This window comes from Megascapheus bottae, chromosome 20 (assembly GCF_031878675.1).
Source record: "Megascapheus bottae isolate mThoBot1 chromosome 20, mThoBot2.hap1, whole genome shotgun sequence".
In the NCBI taxonomy this organism is placed as follows: domain Eukaryota; kingdom Metazoa; phylum Chordata; class Mammalia; order Rodentia; family Geomyidae; genus Megascapheus; species Megascapheus bottae.
The window spans coordinates 8,482,491-8,502,141 of NC_143528.1; the positions used below are offsets into that span (position 1 = coordinate 8,482,491).

General features: G+C 41.4%; 2 protein-coding genes and 1 pseudogene across 3 annotated transcripts; 2 read left to right on the top strand and 1 right to left on the bottom strand.

Moving 5' to 3' along the window:
• Positions 1-68: 68 nt before the first annotated feature.
• Tti2 (TELO2 interacting protein 2) lies at positions 69-9,375 on the top strand. 2 transcript variants are annotated; one of them, XM_090353937.1, is made up of 8 exons: positions 69-211; positions 574-1,219; positions 2,302-2,488; positions 3,241-3,333; positions 6,215-6,402; positions 7,089-7,232; positions 7,471-7,633; positions 9,083-9,375. In XM_090353937.1, the coding sequence occupies exons 2-8, from the start codon at positions 582-584 to the stop codon at positions 9,185-9,187; spliced, it is 1,518 nt and encodes a 505-aa protein (XP_090210063.1). In that variant the 5' UTR covers positions 69-211; positions 574-581; the 3' UTR covers positions 9,188-9,375. The 2 variants fall into 2 exon arrangements, with proteins under 2 accessions (XP_090210063.1, XP_090210062.1); XM_090353936.1 differs by having other exon boundaries at positions 69-1,219.
• On the bottom strand, positions 9,252-18,325 carry Mak16 (MAK16 homolog). Its single transcript, XM_090353938.1, has 10 exons — positions 18,247-18,325; positions 15,433-15,482; positions 15,232-15,341; positions 15,064-15,128; positions 14,736-14,887; positions 12,603-12,657; positions 11,451-11,525; positions 10,546-10,659; positions 10,193-10,258; positions 9,252-9,852 (listed from the first exon to the last, which is right to left on the bottom strand). Exons 1-10 carry the CDS (start codon positions 18,259-18,261, stop codon positions 9,658-9,660), a joined length of 897 nt encoding a protein of 298 aa, XP_090210064.1. The 5' UTR covers positions 18,262-18,325; the 3' UTR covers positions 9,252-9,657.
• Positions 12,644-13,610, top strand: LOC150049140 (uncharacterized protein C3orf38 pseudogene; annotated as a pseudogene).
• Positions 18,326-19,651: the final 1,326 nt, after the last annotated feature.

Consider the following 19,651-nt stretch of genomic DNA (forward strand, 5'->3'; position numbering starts at 1 on the left):
AGCGGAGCGTTTGCGGCAGTACCGGCGGAAGTTAGCTAGGTGCTTTCCGGCAGCTGTGCTCGCTTGGACCGGATGCCGCTAAAAATGGTGGATGTGAGGGAAAACTTACGGAGGTGTCTGTGTGTCTGTCGGTCCGGGCTCCTGTCCCTGAGCATTTTGTTCAAGACTTGCGCTCGACGACGTTAGTCGCGGCTCCAGTTCCAGCTGTTCGGTGAGTAAGTGGAGAGAACAGTCTCACGGACGTCCCTGCTCGGGCTAGCTTCGAACCCCGGTCCTGAGGTGGGAGCCTCCTGAGGGGCGGACAACGTGGGCACGCCACCGGCAGCAGTTTGTCGCTTGAATCTTCAGGAAGGGACATCTCTCCACTCCACGGCCACACATCGGGGGCACCATTGGTACCTGAGAGGCCCCTTTGTCGGACACCCACCGCGTCACCCCGGCCCTGTTCGACCCCTGCTCGGAGACGCCCCCCCCCCCCCCGCGCCGTTATATTTGGTGTTGGTTCACCGTTTGGGGAAAGTTGCAGCCTCTGAGATAGCTCTCCTTTCCTCTACCTGCCCTTTCTTGCTGCAGTGTGAGAAATGGAGCCTGACAGCGCCAAGGAGACCTCCGGGGAAGGCTCCCTCGCGACCGAAGAGGACTGTCTCCTTGCTCTCGGGCAGGCCTTCACTAAGATCCTGCATCGCCTTACCGACCGGGAGCCTCGGCGGGCCAGGGCCGGAGGTGTTAAAGACCTCGATGCTCTTATTGATGCCACAGAGTGGGACAGATTGTTCGAGGGGCGTGGCGAGTCGGTCCGCAAAATGCTAGGGACACTCGCTCAGGTGACCAAAGCGTTGGAGAAGTATGCGGCCCCACTCAAGGAGGAGGCAGGCGCCAGTGGGGGTCACTCCGGAGTGGCTGATAAAGCGGAAGAAGTTGGATCACTGTATCTTAAACTGTTGGGGAAAGTTGAGGCTGCCAAGAATTCGGCAGTCGGTTCCGCTTGGAAGACAGATACAAGACACGTCGTAGGACCCATCTATATTTTTGCCATCTCACACTGCTCGAAGCAACCGTGGACCAGTCCAAGATCCCAGGAGGTGGCGGAAAAGGTGCTCACCTCACTCCTTCAAGTTACTGAATGCAAATCAGTGGCAGGATTCCTATGTGGAGAAAATGAAGAAGAGAGAGGGAGATTTCCTGTGGTCATTGGACTTCTCAAGCCCGAGTTGAATAAGTGAGTGCTGATCTTTTCACGGACCGGAGGTTTATTCATTCCAATTTTGTGAGAACTCAAAGTAACCCAAGTTTCTTCATGAGAAAAACAAAGGTGATGAATAATGCTATTTAAAGCACAGAACGACATGGCTATCAATGATATAAGGAACTTGAGAGTGGGATCGAGATCTTCACTCTCAAATTTACTACTATGTTTCTTCTAGCCTTGGAAAATTGCGTACTTTCAGCTGACTTAAAATGAGAATTCTGCCCCCATTTATTTGCAGTTAGAAATAAAGACACGAAAAGGATTTAATCTTACATATTTATTTACTTAGCCAGTCCTGGGCTTCTGGCCCTAATATTACACTTTTAGAATTTAAACTTAGGTTGGGAGTTTGGCCTAATGGTAGAGTGCTTGCCTGGCATGCATGACGCTCTAGTTTAGATACCTCCGTACCCCTACACTGAAAAAAGCCAGAAGTGGTGCTGTGGCTCAAATGGTAGAGCTCTGGCCTTGAGGAAAGTCCAAGGACAGAGCTCAGGCCCCGAGTGCAAGCCCCAGGACAGGCAAAAAAAAAAAATTAAAAAAATTAAACTTAGGGAATGTATGTATGTATGTTGGTGTGTTGGTCTTTGAACACTGGGACCTATTTGGCTTTTTTTTTTTTGGCCAGTCCTGGAGCTCACACTCAGGGCCTGGGTGGTGTCCTGAGCTTCATTTTTTCAAAGCTAGCACTCTACCACTTTTGCCACAGCTCCACTTGCTAGTTATTGGTAAGCATCTCGGGGACTTTCTTGTCTGGGCTAGCTTCAAACTGCAATCCTCACATCTCAGCCCCTTTGAATCATAAAAATTATAGGCATGACCCAATGGCACCCAACCTAGATAAGCTTTAGACTCACAGTCCTGGGTCATGGATAAATAAATGTATTTAGTGTATGTTATGTAAGTTTTTAATACAAATAATTAAATGGATATTACAACATTAACTTATCTGGAATGTACTGTACAAGAAAATATTCAACCCAAACTAGTTACTTACTTGGCTGATTAACACTATGTTACTTCAGCTGTTGTGATTTCATGTGTTCTTTTAGAGAATCCTGGAAGAATAACCCTGCAGTCAAACATGTGTTTTCATGGACTCTGCAGCAGATCACTCGGCCCTGGCTGAGCCAGCATCTGGAAAGGATACTTCCCCCATCTTTGCTCATTTCAGATGATTACCAAACTGAGAACAAGGTCCTGGGTGTGCAGTGCCTTCATCACATTGTGCTTAATGTGGTAAGCACCTTAGCTTGTCATCTATTACTCTGTAATGGGTTGTTTTTACTTTTATTTATTTTTCTGAACTAGCTTCCTATTAACAAAATGATTAAATTCACTTATTTGTATTTTTTTCTCCTTACATTTGTCCTCTCCCAACTTGATAGAAATTGTATTTCACGTGTAATACAGTAACTAAAAGAATATAGAAGAAACAGGAAGATAATAACTCATTATTAATAACCAGACCTTCAGAACCAGACTTTCAAAAACAAAAACCGAACCTGAAAGGAATCATATTCAAAGATGTAAACTGGGCCAGGAGTTTGGCCTAGTGGTAGCGTGCTTGCCTAGCATGCATGAAGACCTGGGTTCGATTCCTCAGTACCACATACATAGAAAAAAGCCAGAAATGGTGCTGAGGCTCAAGTGGTAGAGCTCTAGCCTTGAGAAAGTCCAAGGACAATGCTCAGGCCCTGAGCTCAAGCCCAGGACTGGCAAAAAAACAAACAACAACAAAAAAAAACAAATATGTAAACTATTACTAAAGGAACCTTTTTATTTTTATTTTTTACCTTTGTATTATGGGGCTTTTAGAATATATACAGAAGTAGAGGCAGTAATGTAATGAGTCACCATGTACGCAAAGTCCAGTTTCAGACTGATATTGTGGGTAAGGTTTTGGATTAGATCCCCAGCACTAGGGAAAAAAATGTTTTGTCCACCTCGGGAAACATTCCTTTTAATTGTTGTAAGTTGTCTGATTGCAGCCAGCTGCTGATTTGCTCCAGTACAACAGAGCTCAGGTCCTGTATCATGCCATTTTCAACCACCTGTACATGCCAGAGCACCAACTTGTTCAGGTAATTATAAAGCTTATTTTTGAAGGTCTGCATTGTAGTTTAGAAGATAGCATTTTGTAAGGCAGAAATAGTTGAGAGACATTTTCCTGTCTTGGAAAATGAAAATGTGAACCGAAAGCTATGGCCAAGTTGAAAGTATTGCACCGCAAGCAGGCATCTACATTCCCAAGTCTGATGAAAGCTAGGTTAATTTTCATGTGGATCAACTGTGTGTCAAAGTCACCATTATGCCTAAAAATGCTATACTTTTATTTGTGTGAATGTTTTCATCCTGCTTTATATCAACACTTGCACTTTAAACATTGTATATGTAGATGTTTTAATGTCAATTATTGGTTCATTCAACAAATAACTTTTTGCAACATTGTAATTACTGCAACTTAGTAAATGAACCAGATTGGGTTCATAACTTTAAGAAACACTGTGGCAGGATAGTTATTTCAGTCTGACTATGTACACATAAAACTATCTAAAACTGTACACCAGAATGCTAACCATATTAGATGAGGTTTGCATAAAGTGCAAGGCTAGCTCCTGACCAGGTTTAGGGTGGTGTTGAGGTGGTTCCGAAGGCATTGGGAATAAAGTAATATGTGCTTATGAAGGATATATTCACTCCCGTTTGAGTTGCTCATGAAGGAAATGAACATTCTAAAGACAGAAGAAGCAAATTGAGTGAAACAAAAGGTATAAACAACTTTTTATTTCTGTTTTTGAAGAAATAGAGATGCTGGAATTAAACCCAGCTCCTTGAAATTGATAGGCCAGCATTCTACCACTAAGGCAAACCCCCAGTCTCTTCTTTTCTATTCTTTCACATCCACTCACCACTACATTTTTCTTTTTTTGGTGGGTCATAGGACCTGGGTGCTGTCCCTGAGCCCTACCCCTGGGTCTGGGTGTTGTCCCTGAGCTCTTCTGCTCTGGGCTGCTCTCCTACCTTTGAGCTAAGCCCCACTTCCCGTTTTCTAGAGATTAATTGGAGATAAGAGTCTCAGGTTCTTTTGTGCCAGACTGGCTTTGAACCCTGATCCACAGATCTCAGCCTCCTGAGTAGCTACGATTATAGGCATGAGCCACTGGCGCGCCTGGCTACCACTACAGTTTTTCTTTTAACTTAAAAAAAATTTTTGTAAGAGTGATGTATAGAGGGGCTACAGTTACTTTTTTTTTTTTTTTTTTTTTTTTTTGCCAGTCCTGGGCTTGAACTTAGGGTCTGAGCACTGTCCTTGGCCCCTACATTTTTAAGGTAGTGAGTATATTACTCTTGAACATTATTACCCATTCCTATGTTTTTCTCCCATTTTTCCCAGCCAAATTATAAAATTCATTTCCAACATATTGTCTTATGAGTATCGGTATTACACTGATTCATCCTTTGTCCTATCATTTTGTTTCTTTTTGCCAGTCCTGGGCTTGAGTGCAGGGTCTGAGCACTGGCCTTGTACTTTCTCAAGGCTAGAACTTTACTACTTGAGCCACAGCGCCACTTCTGGCTTTTTCTATGTATATGATACTGAGGAATTGAACTGGGTCTTCTTGCATGCTAGGCAAGTACTATACTGCTAGGCAAAACTCCTGGCCCATTTTGTTTCTTTTTGTTACCTTTTTTTAAAAAAACCTTTTTTGTTCCCTTTTCCTCTTAAATTGCATTTTGGGTATTGGGAATATAGTTACTAACAAGTCCAAAGTTTCTGTCTTTGTGTATGTGTGCCAGACCCAGGACTTAAACTAAGGGCTTGAGCACTGTCCCTGAGCTTCTTTTGCTCAAGGCTAGCATTCCACCACTTGAGCCACAATGCCACATCCGCCTTTGATTGTTTATATGTTACTAAGGACCCAGGGCTAAGTGCATACTAGGTAAGCACTCTACTGCTAAGCCACATTTCCAGCCCCTAAATTTATGTCCCTCCCCCCAAAAAACAACAAAAACAACAACAACAACAAAAACAAACAACAACAACAAAAACCCTCAGGGGCCTGGGCCCTGACTGACAATCACAAGTATAATACTTCCTCTATGTAGAAGTAGTTTCATTCAAGTTTATACATGTTATATAACACCCAACATTTTTGTGATAACAGACTTAGATTACTGAAAATCTAGATTATAAAGTCTAATCACTCATAAAAATTAGTATACAGGTCTTGAAGTATTAAACTTGTGATTGCTAGATAATGTGAAGAGTTTGGCATGTTAACTCATACCTATGATCAAATAAAGAATTTGGCATGTTAACTTATACCTGTAGTCAATTAAATCAATAAAGAGTTTGGAATGTTAACTCATACCTGTAATCACAACTATTTAAGAAGCAGAAATTGAGGGTCTGGGCACATGGCCTAGCAGTAGAGTGCATGCCTATCATGCACAAAGCCCTGGGTTCAATTCCTCTGTACCACATACACAGAAAAGGCTGGAAGTGGTGCTGTGGCTTGTGTGCTACAGCTCCAGCCTTGAGAAGCTCAAGGACAGTGCCTGGGACTGGCAAAAAAAACCCAAAACAACAACAAAAAAACATACAAGCAGAAATTGGAAATTTTTTTCAGTTCAGGAACAGACTTAGAAAAACTCCATGTATATTAATAAGTTGGCATGATGACTCACACCTGTCATCAATTCTCTGTGTGGCACAAATAACATTTCCTTTAGGTTAGCCCAGGCAATCACTTGAGCAAGAAATGCCAGGGGCCATGGCCTTAGAGAGTTCAAACCCTAGTACCACTAAATCAGAAAAAAAAAATGAAGTTTAAAATTTTATTAAAGTGTCATGCACCTAATGTAGTATTGGTATTTTTTAGAATTCTATGCATGTCCCCACATTCAGTGAAGGTCTTAGAAAACTTAGAGTGAACTATGGTTTCTTTCCTTTTCTCCTAGGCTGTGCTTCTGTGTCTCTTGGATTTATTTCCCATTCTGGAGAAATCCCTGCACTGGAAGGGAGATGCAGCTCGCTCTACTACACACTGTGATGAGGTACTACAGCTAGTTCTGACCCACATGGAGCCAGAGCACCGTCTTGTCTTACGCAGAACCTATGCCAGACACCTACCAGCTTTTGTCAGGAGGCAAGTACCCAGACTGCTTGTCAGGTGTCTATGCTCAGTCTAGCTCTTTTTGTGTATGGCAGTTCCGTGGCTTGAACTGTGGGTCAGGGTGCTGTTCCTGAAATTTGTTCAAGGATGGAGCTATATCCCTTGAGCCACAGCTCTACTTCTGGCTTTTTTTTTTTTTTCCTGTCAGTTGTGGATCTTGAACGCAGGACCTGTGCACTATCTTTGAACTTTTTCACTTAACTTTTTCATTCTCCTACTTTGAGCCACAGTGCCACTTCTGGTTTTCTAATGATTAACTGGAGATGAGTGTCATGGATGTTTCTCCCTAAGCTGGTTTCCAACCACAATCCTCAGAGCTAGGCGTGGTGGCTCACACCTGTAATCCTAGCTACTCTGGAGGCTGAGATCTGAGGATCGAGGCTAGCCTGGACACTACAAAACTGAGACTCTTATCTCCAATGAATCTCTAGAAAACAGAAGTGGGGCTGTGGCTCAAGGGTAGGGTGGTAGCCCTGAGCTAAAGAGCTTAGGGACAGAGCCATGGCCGAGTTAAAGCCCTATGACTGCTCCCCCCCCCCGCCCCCCCAAAAGGAAACAACTCGCAATTCTCAGATCTCAGCTTCCTGAGTACCTAAGATTATAGGCATAGCCACCAGCACCCAATTCAGTCTATCATTACATTTTCTTTCCATTTTCAGATTGGGGATCCTAACTGTCCGGCACATGAAGAGGCTTGAGCAAGTCATCATTGGTTATTTAGAGGTTTATGATGGACCAGAAGAGGAAGCTAGGTTGAAGATCCTTGAAACACTGAAACTTCTCATGCAGTATACTTGGCCTAGGTATATAGTACCAAAACAAACAAGCTTTTTCTTTAGAACATGCCCAAATGTGTGTATTCAGTACAAAGTATTCAAGACGTGATTTGAATTTTTCATTTGCACACAGTTATAGCATTTAACCAATTATATACTATTGGAACCTATATTATTGAGTCAGCAAAAGGCTTCAGCTAGGTCTTACATCTTTTAGCTTAATATGCCAATTTAGAATTTAAACCATTTTTCTTCTTGATTCCAGAATTTCCTGCAGACTTGTGATCCTGTTGAAGGCTCTTTTGAAACTGGTATGTGATGTAGCAAGGGATACAAACCTTACACCTGAGCCTGTTAAGAATGCCTTACTACAAGAGGCCACAAACTGCCTGATCCTCCTGGACCACTGCTCCCAAGGACGGGTAAAGGTAAGGCAGTCTGTAACTCCATTTCTGTGGCTCTCACTGTCCTTAGGCAATTCTTTTCATTATAGTTTTAGTGTTTATGTGCCTAGTCAAGTCTGGAAATTAACGTGGAGTGTTTTAGGTCTCCATCTACTTCTAGGTCCTTTAGTCTTGTAGAATTTGATCAACTGGTAGTTGAACCCAGGACCTGATACTTTTTTAACTATACATATTGACATTGAGTTGTGCCTCAGCCTCTTTTTTTGCTCCAGTCCTGGGACATGAACTTTGGGCCTGGGAAATGTCCCTGAGCTTCTTCTGCTCAAGGCTAGTACTCTTACCACTTGAACTCCAGTGCTACTTCCAGCCTTTTCTGTTTATGTGGTACCGAGGAATGGAACCCAGGGGTTCATGCATGCTAGGGAAGCACTCTACCACTAAGCCACATTCCCAGCCACCACCTACTTTTTGAAACTGTTCAGATCATTTTGAACAAAAGGGTTCAGATGTCAGTAGGATTAAGGATGAAAAAATGGGCAAAAGCCTTACAAGTATGTGAGATTTAAGTTCTGTTCTAGTCTTTTTTGAGTTAAAATTCTCAAGCCATGACTATGGGCCTGTTCATATGTATTTAATGTCTTTTGCTACATTTAGAAATTTGACAGAATGAAGGCAGCATGAAAAGAAATTCAAATCCTAGAAAATAGTGATTGAATGTTTTTTGCTTTATTTAGATGATTTCATTTTAGCTCTTTAAATCTTGGGGAGTTACTGAGGCTCAGTTCTAATGTCATTTGCCATGGCTGGAAACAAGCAGCTATTTAATGGCTAGTAGGACACTTGCAAGTATTTTAAGTTTATTATGTTCTGACCAGTAAGTTGCCTTAATGTCATCCATTCTTGCCTTTTGATTATAAGAGAATAAATACAGAAAAAGAGCTGCATGTTCGTGGCTCACACCCTATAATCCTAGCTATGCAGAAGGCGCGAATCTGACCATCAAAACTCTGAAGCCAGCCCTGGCAGGGAAGTCTAAGACTCTTACCTACAACTAATCAACAAAAAGCTAGTAGTGGCTGGGTACCGAGTGGCTCATGCCTATAAAGCTACTGAGGAGGCTGAGCTCTGGGGATCCTGGTTCAAAACCAGCCTGGGCAGGAAAGTCCTTGAGACTGTTATCTCCAGTTAACCAATTGAAAACTGGAAGTGGCACTGGCTCAAAGTGGTAAAGTGCTAGCTTTCAGTGAAAAAGCCCAGGGACAGTGCCCAAACCAGACCCCAACTTCAGGCCCCACAACTCAGTGACCAAAAAAAAAAAAAAAAAGCCAGGAGTTGTGGCTCAAGTGGGAGAGTGCTAGTCTTGAGCCATAAAGTTCATAGACATCACTCAAACCATTCAAGTTCAAGCCATTTTCTCACTGCCTCCCTCCCACAAAAAAACAAACAAAAAGCCTGTTTTGTTTAATGTTTCAGGGTCTTCTAGCCAGAGTTGTCTTAAATTGCAAAGATAGTACAGTGGTGAGCTGTATTAGAAAAGTGCAGCAGAATCCCATGGAAGCTTCCGTCCTTGGAATTTAAGATAACATCCCAAGAAGAAAGGACTGTATGAATGCAGTTAAAAGGTATTTTTACACTATACATTGGAAGTTCGAGTTTCATTTTTCTTTATTCTTTCCTTTTGTGATCATATATGTAAGGAAAAAGCAGTAACTAAACAAAAACTTGGAAGGTCTGCCGTTGGTAAATACAGTTGGGGAAAAGAAAAAGATATCAAGGAATTTCCTGCTTCAAGTCTAGAAATATTTACACCCTCAGTCTCATTCAGCCTTCAGGAAAAGATCTGTTAAGCTGTTACTTAAAAAACATGTTATAAAAATATTCTTTACAACTTAAGGCTTTCTCCATTCACTCCACCCTTGCTCCTTTAAAGATGCATAAAATTATTAACACAAATATTGTGTGAAATACAACTCAAAGAGCAAAAACTGGAGGGGGGAAATGTGTTCGTGAAGTTCACAATGTTCAGTCCTGATTGTAAATGAAGGCAATCATGTGGTTGTGGCCTTGGCTCTGGGCTCTGTCTCTTGTTCATATTCTATTTCTACATATGCTCGTTTTCTCTGTAGTGGTCCTTTCAAGGGTGCTTTGCCTTTGTGTGTCATATTGACAGCCTGTTCTTCCTCTTCACTGGAAGATTCATCATCCTGGTCTTCATCACCACTGGCATCCAGTTTATCCATTTCCTAATCAGTGAAGAGAAAAAGTCAAACAGGGAAACGAGTACATTTTTCTAAACTCTTAAGTACAGAGCAAGCTAGAGAATTCATTCTCTTGGGTTTTTTGTTGTTGTTTTGATTAGTTTTCGCCAGTCCTAGGGCTTAAACTCAGGGCCTGATATTGTCCCTACACTTCTTTGCTTGTCAAGGCTAGCACTCTACCCTTGGAGCCATATCACCATCTCAGATTTTTTCTGTTTTGTGGTTCTGAAGAATCAAATGCAAGGCTTCATGCTTGCTATGCAAACACTACTGCTAAGCCACATTCCCAGCCCCCAGGGAGATTTTTTTTTTTCCCATAGCTTACCTCAAAATCACTTATGTCACTCTCATCTACCTCATCATCTTCTACAAATTCTCGTTTTCCCATATCCTAAAATAAGACATAATTATTAAGTTCCAAATACATAATGAAGATAGTTTTGACATCATAAATAAATTCATAAATAACAATCAGAATCAGTCCATATGTTAAAACAACATTTACTCATTTTAAATTAAATAGGTCATTAGATAATAATTTGTTGGCTGCTGCTAAGCCAAAATTAATCTCAGGGTAGATAAATGATTAATATTTTTGTTTAGGATAGTAGAGATATTTTACTTATATATATGTAAAATAAACATCTAATTCTGTAGGTTATTAGTTGACAAACTTACTTCTTCCTCTTCCTCATCATCTTTCTCCTCAACATCTGAAGAGTCGCTCTCTGCCTCTTGTTGTTCCAGAGCCTTGTCGAAGGCATGAATGGGGAAGTTGTAGATGTCACCATACTGGAGAACAAAACAGATTGCCTTTACTACATTTGGGTATTATACTTGAAGTTCAACTGTCCTACAAGCATATTCCTTTTTCCTGAGGGACAGTTGAACTTCCATCTTTTTTTGGGGGGGGGGGAAGGGTAGGTCATGGGGCTTGAACTCTGGGCCTGGATGCTGTCCCTGAGCTCTTCAGCTCACTGCCTGACCACTGTGCCTGGGCATTGTCTCTGAGCTACTCAATTCAAGACTGCCGGCCTACCCCTTGAGCCACAGCCCCAGTTCCCATTTTTCTCGTGATTAATTGGAGAGAAGAGTCTCATGCTCTTTAGTGTCCAGGCTGGCTTCCAACCAAGATCCTCAGATCTCAGCCTCCTGAGTAGCTAGGATTACAGGCACATGCCACCAATGCCCAGCTATAGTCCAGTTTTGACACTTAAAACAATCAATGGCTAACATCAAATAGGTAGCTTCTGAGAAGGATGGAACAAGGTCACAAAGTATTCATGTTGTCTATTTAAATGTTAACCTTAAAAAAAACATGTTCAAAGGCATGTTAAACTCATCTTAAAATCTGATTATGGAAAAACTAGTATCTAGAATTTTTGAGTATGAGAATGGGAATTGAAAATAACAGAAAACAAAGGATAGTCTTGGTGGTGGATTATCAAAGGCCAGTGAAGCATTCTATGTGCATATATAAATTAAAAAGGAAGGATAAAATCAGAGTAGGGCATTTTTCTAGCACTTTATTTGGTAGTATTATACTACCATTTACAATGTATGCCCCAAAGATATTTTCTCACCGTATCTTGTTTCAGTCTCTCCAGTAATTCCTTTTCAATGGCATTGTCCAGTTGAGCAGCAATTAATGCTTTTTCCTATAAAAGACAACAGTTCACTTCATTAGTATTCATTTTTTTCAGCCTAGAGAAGTGGAAATTATGTTTTTTCCTAATTTTATTTTTATTTATTTGCTTATTTATTTTCTGTGCTTGTCCTGGGGCTTAAATTCAAGAGTCTGGGGCTATCTCTGAGTTAATTAATGCTCAAAGCTCTAGCACTTAAACAACAGCTTCACTATCAGCTTTTTTGGTGATTGAGTTTCATGGGCTCTCCTGGTTGCTTCAAATTGTGATCCTTAGATTTCAGCACAAGCCTCCCAACTTTATTGTTATTTTTAAGGGAATATACGAAGGGTTTGCAATTCCTTAGTCAGCTTATGAGTGCAATGCTTCTTGGTCAATACCATCCCATTTTAACAAAGGAAGACCTTACAGCTTTAGAAATTAAGAGTTCTTGGCTGAGAGTGTGGCCTACTGGTATAGGGCTCTCCTGGCATGCATGGAGCCAAGGGTTCAATTCCTGGTACCACTTACACAGAAAACCTGGAAGTAGAGCTGTGGCTCAAATGGCAGAGCGCTAGCCTTGAGCAAAAAGTGTCCACAGACAATGCCCAGGCCCTCAGTTCAAGCCCCAGGACTAGCAAAAAAAAAAAAAAAAGTACTTCTTAGTACATCAGACATATAGGTCTGCATATATTTAAAAATAATGTGAGTTGCCGGATTTAGTACATCAGACATATAGGTCTGCATATATTTAAAAATAATATGGCTGCCGGGAGTTTGGCCTAGTGGTAGAGTGGTTTGATTCCTCGGTACCTCATACATTATTTACTGATTGTTTCTTTGATTGGCTAAGTGAACTTATTTACAGATCCCACTGAACATTTTACAAAAGATACAGAGTAATTCAAATAGCTGTCAGTAGTAGTAACTTAGCAGAACAAACTTCAATATACTTAACTGGCAACTTTTCCTTTTTTGTTGCTCACCTTGGGGCTTGAACTCAGGGCCTACCTGCTGTCCCTGAATTTAGTTAGGCTGGTGAGCAAAGCTCCACTTACAGATTCTTGATAGTTAAAAACATATAAGCTATGAAAATATCAAGTAAGTTACCTCTCTTCTTTTTTCTCTTCGTTCCACCTTCTTACTCAAAGGAACAAGTTTTTTCCTAGGGAAATAGAATACATTATTTAAAAATTCAGGCTCATATCCTATGTACTCTTTAAAAAAAAAACAGGATTGGAATTGTTTTTTTAAGGCTCAGCTCAATGCAGAAGAAATACTTTGTAATAGTACTAAAAATGCTGCTAAAGGGGCATTGGCCCATTGCGTCTTATGGGCAACATTATTGTCATTGTCCTTTCCTTCCTCCCCAAGGGTAGAGATGGCGCAGCCCTCCATTTCTTGGTGCAGCTTGAGGACTGACAAGATGCTATCCATGCAGTATTAGTGTACAGTCCAAGTATAGAAAAACTTCTGAAGCACAAAAACATTGAGAAATCATATTTTAAGTACTTGGTAACACAGGAGCTTCTTATACCTCCAGCTACTGAAAAACGTTACTCAGCATGCAAAGGATTACTGGGACAGGGTAGTCACAATTGAACTGAAGGAAACACCAGAGCAAGGTATAAAGTGTAGGATGTCCAGCTCCTTCAACAGGTAAAAGAAGATATAAAAGCTAAGAAAGTTAATTTTCATAGACTTGGAGAATTCTATCATTGGTTCTTTCAACTTCTTAATTCTTAGAATGCTTTTCTTGGATCATCTCAAGATGAATGGGGGCCGTAAAATTTCTGGTATAATAGAAAGCTTTAGTCTTATCTTAATACTTAAAAAAAAAAAAAAAAGTGGTAGATTACCATGGAGCAGAACTTGTGAGCCTTCATTTGAAGTGACTTTAATGTAATTTCATTTTCTCAGCTACAACCTAGATTCCCACAGACTGCTTCTCCCCATGGGGTAGTTTTGGAGTTACACAAAATTTTTGGTTGTGTGGGTACTTTTGAACAAAGTTTTAGACTTACTCCAGGCTATTCTGTGGCTCACACCTATAATCCTAGCTACTTAGGAGGCTGAGATCTGAGGATCACAGGCTAAAAGCCAGGCCAGGCAAGGAAAAGTCCATGATACTCTTACCTCCAGTTAACCACCAGAAAATCTAAAGTGGAGCTGTAGCTCCAAGTGTTTACACTAGCCTTGAGTGAAAAAGCTCAAGGACAGAGCCCAGGACCTGAATTCAAGCCCTGTGACGGATAAAAAGTCTCAGGAACTTTTGTGCTTGGGCTGGCTTTGAACTGTGATCCTTAGATCTCAGCTTTCAGAGCAGCTAGGATTACAGGTATGAGCCACTAGGGCCTAGCAGTTTCATAGAAAACTTATTATGCTAATAAAAGGAAATACAATATTGAAAACTGAATGTTATATCCTATTTCCAGTTTCATTCTTCTTGATTTGACAGAGATAATTCCCCCTTTCAAAAAACAAAACTCACAAACTTATGGACATATATTCTGTGTGTGTGTGTGTAGGCATATATATATATATATATATATATCCAACATTGTAACACAAAACTTTAGTTTTTCACTGTGTATTACTAAGTTTTAGATACTAAACTGAGTTGCCAAATTAATTACATAGCAGCTTTCAAGTTTAAATTTTTAAATCTTTCTATCAACAATTTGCTGATCCAGGATCTAATTAGGAATTTTAATTTATAAAAGTATCATTTGGACAAAAAAAAAAGGCATTAAGACTAACACTCCTAAAGGTATTATACATCTAGATCACTGCCACCCCTTCCATCAGTTTTGTTTTTATGCCAGTCTTGTAGCTTGCAGGAATACATTGTTCTTCCTTGGCCTTCTCCCTTTGCTTAAAGTTGGTACTTTACCACTTGAGCCACATTTCTACTTCTCATACTTTCTTAAGTTGATGGTTACATTTTTGACATCATTTCCAAACTACTTATGTCAAGATTCCTTTAGGCAATTATAAAGAAAATTTTATGAATGAAATTTTCTAATAAAGAAGACAAGAATATTCTATGAGTGAGATTTTCTAATAAAGACAATTTATACTGTACTGTTCCAAACACCCTGAAAAATCAAAGGGTACACCTTTGAAGTTTCTTCTCCACATAAGCTAAGACATTTCAAAGTTGAATTTGTCAGAAGTTTTACAATCTCAGCTTCCTAACATGGTCCAATGGAAAGAAAGATGTTAAATAATCCAAATACTTACTGTCGCTTTAGTGTAAGCTTTCTAATGCGTATTAGATACTGGGTTATCTTGGTAAATCTCTGCTTACATTTGTGTCGAATGAAACGAGGCCAGTAAATTAGATTTTCATCTATTTGTTCCAGTGCTTTCTCATAGTTTTTACTAAGCCGGACCTACCAAACAAAATGAAAACTTGAGTAGGGCAAATGGACAAGCTTTCACTGTCAGTAACTATGGGGCCTAAGGAGATGGCTTTATGAGTTTAGAGAGGATCATGGGAAAAGGGACGTATACAAGCCATTTTTATCTATTTATCTGTGTTCACTAAAGTTTTGTCATTAAGTCTTACCCGTTCCCAGAGACGCCTAGGAAAAGCTGCTCGTTCTATAACCTTCATATACAGATAGCATTGTCCTGAAGGATATAGTAAATAAATTTAAAATTATTTAGGCAAACTAAAGAACGTCCTTGCCAAAACTGTTAAATAGTTCTCATGAAGTTAAGCTTGGGGAGTTACCTTTCTCTTCCTTGATGGTAGCATACTGACTATTTGCCAGAGGACAGGATGACCGATTACACAGTCCAGTCAGGCTGTATTCATTTCTGCAAAAGCCTTGAGTCTTGGTTCTTAAATGAGGGAAAGAAAACAAAGATTAGATGTTGATTACCAGGAAGGCAATTAGAAGAATTTTATTCCAGGTTACAAATCTAGGCTCACCTTATTTTGAAGGAACAAAACTGCTTGTTTCCTAGTGTATCCCAGATAACCTGTGACACAAAATAAAATTAAAAAATTATTGTGGCCTAAAAGATATTGTATAGATAAAAAAGCCATCATCATAAAGGCTGGGAATATAATTCAAGCTCTTAGTATGAGGAAATCCTTGGGTTCAATCTTATACTCCTAATATCCTCCCTACAACCCAAAATGAACTAAACAAACAAAAATTCACAAGGAAAAAAAAAAAAAACAGACCAAATCTTATTATATAAGACAGGATTGGCTTCACACGAAAGCAATCCTGTGTGTGTGTGTGCATACACAGTCCTGGGGCTTGAACTCAGCGCCTGGGCACTGTTCCTGAGCTTCTTTTTGCTCAAGGCTAATATACTACCACTTGAGCCTACAGCACCACTTCTGGTCTTTCTTTTCTGTTTATGTGGCAACTGAGGAATTGAACCCAGGGCTTTGTACATGCTAGGCAAGCACTCTACCACTAAGCCACAATCCTAGCTCTCCCTTAAAAAATCTTTGAGAGGAGTCGGGACCGTGGCCTAGTGGTAGAGTGCTTGCCTAGCATACATGAAGACCCAGGTTGGTTTCCTCTATGCAATATATACAGAAAAAGCTGGAAGTGGTGATGTGGGTCCAGTGGTAGAGCACTAGCCTTGAGGAAAGCCCATGGACAGTGTTCAGGCCTTGAGTCCAAGAGCCAAGACTAATTAATCTATAAGTATTTTTCCAAAATGTTTTTATATGTGTATTTCAACCAGCAGCATGCCTCTGTGTGTATGTGTTTATTTTGCTGGTACTGGGATATGAACTCCAGCACCTCAAGTTTGCTGTTTCTTTGCTCATGGCTGGCACTCAACTACTTAAGCCACTCCTCCAGCCCAGCTTTTTGCTGGTTATTTGGAGATGGAGACTAACTTCTCTGTTTAGACTGGCTTTGAACCAGATCTCAGCTTCCTGCATAGCTTGGATTACAGGTTGGAACCATTGGTAGTTCATGGGTATATATGATGAATACATATCTTTTATACACTGTTACTCTCTTACTTTGCGTAATCTATCTATTGTTGTTGCACAAAAGACAGGTACTGGTGGTTCACCCCTGTAATCCTAGGTAGTCTGGAGGCTGAGATCAAAGGGATTAAAATTGGAAGCAAGCCAGATCAGCAAAATCTGAGGCTCTTATCTCTAATTAACCACCAAAAAGCCAGAAGCGGATCTGTGGCTCAAGTGGTAGCCACAGCACAAAACCTAGCCTTGAGCACAAAAACCCAGAGACAGTATATAGCAAAGTTCAAGACTCAGGACAGAAACACATACACACAGAGTCAAGCTACACAGTACTAGATTTTTAATATATGTATTATCTATTAGCTATTGGTATCATTTACTTTTGTTTTTTAAATTGGCTGTAGGGCTTGAACTCAGGCCGTCTCTGAGGTTTTGTGCTCAAGACTACCACTTGAGCCAACTTCTGCCTTTTGTGATGGTTAACTGGAGTCAAGAGTCTCAAAATTTCCTGCTCAAGCTATTCAACCTGTCTTCAAATGTCAGCCTGTGGGAGTAGCCAGGATTACAGGTCTGAGTCACCGGTGGCCAGCCTGCCTCTTCTCTTGAATCCCAGAATCACAAATGTTCATCACAGAACATTCCTGCCCCAGCTGGCTTTGTATCACGATCCTTAGATCTCAGCCTCCTGAGTACCTAGGATTAAAGATGTGAGCCACCAATGCCCAGCCCAGTAAACAACCAGAAAGCGGGATGTGGAACTAAAAGGCTCATGGATTGCACAAGCACCAGGATAAGCATTCCTCCCCACTCCCTCCAATAAAAGACCCACAACACAGCTTTCCTTTTCTGCCATCTTAGTAAATGCAACTGCTATTGAACTGCATTTGTCAGCTGCCACCCCCTCTTAAAGATCAAAACAAAACACTTCCTATAGGCTTTGTTATGATTTTGCCCTGGCAAGCATATCCAACTTCATTATCTTTCTCTCCTATTCTTTATTCCTGTTACACGTCACTCAATGTCCTTAATATTATTGCTTCTCTCCCATCTCCAGATCTTCATGCCCTCTCCCTCAGTGGCTGGCTCATTCTCAACCTAGGTCTCAGTTCAAACTTTTATTCCTAGAAAACTCTGACCAGCGCCATTTGAAGTGGTCTGTCCTAACCACGATCCACTTCATTACTACTAACCTTTCTTTCCTACTACTATTTTGCAAAGCAATTATTTTATTTGTCCACATGTGTATAGACTTTCTGACTAAAATTCTCTGGATAGCAGAGGCTCCTGTGTGGTTTGTTAACTAGATAGTATTTATCACAGAGCCAGGCGCACTCACTTTGTAAGTACTTATAAATACCTAAAATCAATGAACTGTTGGTTACTTCTGAAATTATGACTTGGGTAGACAACAGGGGAAGGTTAAAGACAAACCTAACATAGGAAAAGCCGGCTGGGAAGTATGCATAACGATAAAAATCCCGAATGATGAGGTCTCTTAGTTCGCCGCACCCCTGCCACCCTGCCAACGTCCACCCATTTGACAGCATGGCGCGAAGGCCTGCAGACGCCAGGCACTAAGGAAGTCAGCCCGGGACTGCGGTGGCCGACTCTCGGCCGCGGGCTGGCGGGTCCGGCAGACACACGTGCGAGCCCGCCTAGAAAACTGCGTTGAGAGCCTCGCGTCCAGAGCAGCACGAAGCAAACGAGCCCGTATGAACGTTCGAGTCCTAAACACGCGCAAGGTGGCTGCGCGAGCCCCGGGGTGTCAGCACCAGTGGGGAGACTCACATCATCCGACTGCATGGCGTCGGCGACCCAGCACGCAGCGGCAGCCTGGTCCGGAAGGCCGGCTCGCTTCCCCCAGGAACCACTTCCGGCGGCTCACTTCCGGAGAGCCCAGCTTTAATATCGCGAGAACCGCTAGGCTCTCGGAAGTGCGTCATACCACGGGCGGACTAGCTTCCGGCGCGGCCCCCCCCCTCCCCCGGCAGTCTGCGCGCTTTGTCTAAAGCTGTTAGCTACCTTCAGCTGCCGGAGCGAGAGCGCGCCGGTGATGGCCCCGGGGCGCAGGCTGAGCACCCGGGCGCGGCGGCCTTGGGGCGGGGTCCGCTCAGCGGCCGTCTCTTACGCTCCTTGATCGAGCTCGCACTTGTGGCTCAAGGAGTGAGTTCGGTACGGGCCTCTTCTCCCTGACGGACGTGGGTTTGGGGAGGCGTGGGTCCCCGTGGCCTAGGAATTGGAGGCCTGTGCACACCTGCCTCCAGGAAACTGACCCACCAGATACTGTTTCATAAACAGATCTGGGCGGTTAGCAGTTCTTTTGTTTCCCCGAACGAAAATGAAAATCTTTGTCAGTTAAAGTGTTACCAAGAAAAAGGTCTTTTTTTTTTTTTTTTTTTTTTTTTTTTTTTTTTTTAAAGGAGTTCCAGGATTTTCATGTCCCAGTTGGTTTGGAACTACATTCGTCAGATTTCAGGAGTGAGCCCCCAGCACCTGGCACACATTGTACTATTTTTTTTTCATGCAGTGGGAAAAAATAATGCATATAATAGTATACATACATATAAAAAGTATATATGCCTGCTATAGTCTATTGGCAATGATGGAACCACTTGATGGCAGATCCACTGTAGATAGAAACTTAGAAATCGCCCTTAAAAAGATATATATGTATATACATATATGTGTTTTAACATTTTCTAGATACATATTCTACAGTAATTTTCACATATCTAGAAAAAAATGTGCATAGGAAGCTAACGTAGATTTATACAAAAGTAAGGAACCCAAAAGTTCAGTAGAAAAATGAATGTCCAGGGACCGGGATCATGGCCTAATGGTAGAGTGCTTACCTAGCATGCACAAAGCCCTGGGTTTGAGTCCTTGGTACCACATACACAGAAAAAGCCGGAAGTGGTGCTAAGGCTCTAGTAGTTGAGCGCTCACCTTGAGAAAACTCGAAGACTGCCCATTCCCTGCATTCAAGCACCATGACTGGCCACAAGGAAAAAAAGAAAGTGGGTGTCTATGGCATAAAGGACATACAATAAAAAGCTGTTACGTTAACATGGATAAATTTCAAAACTATTGGTCAGAAAAAATTATGCATGGATATTTCTAATTTATTATGGATGTGTAGCAAATTAGCCCACACATTTGGTGGCTTAGAACAACATTTATTATGAAATTATAG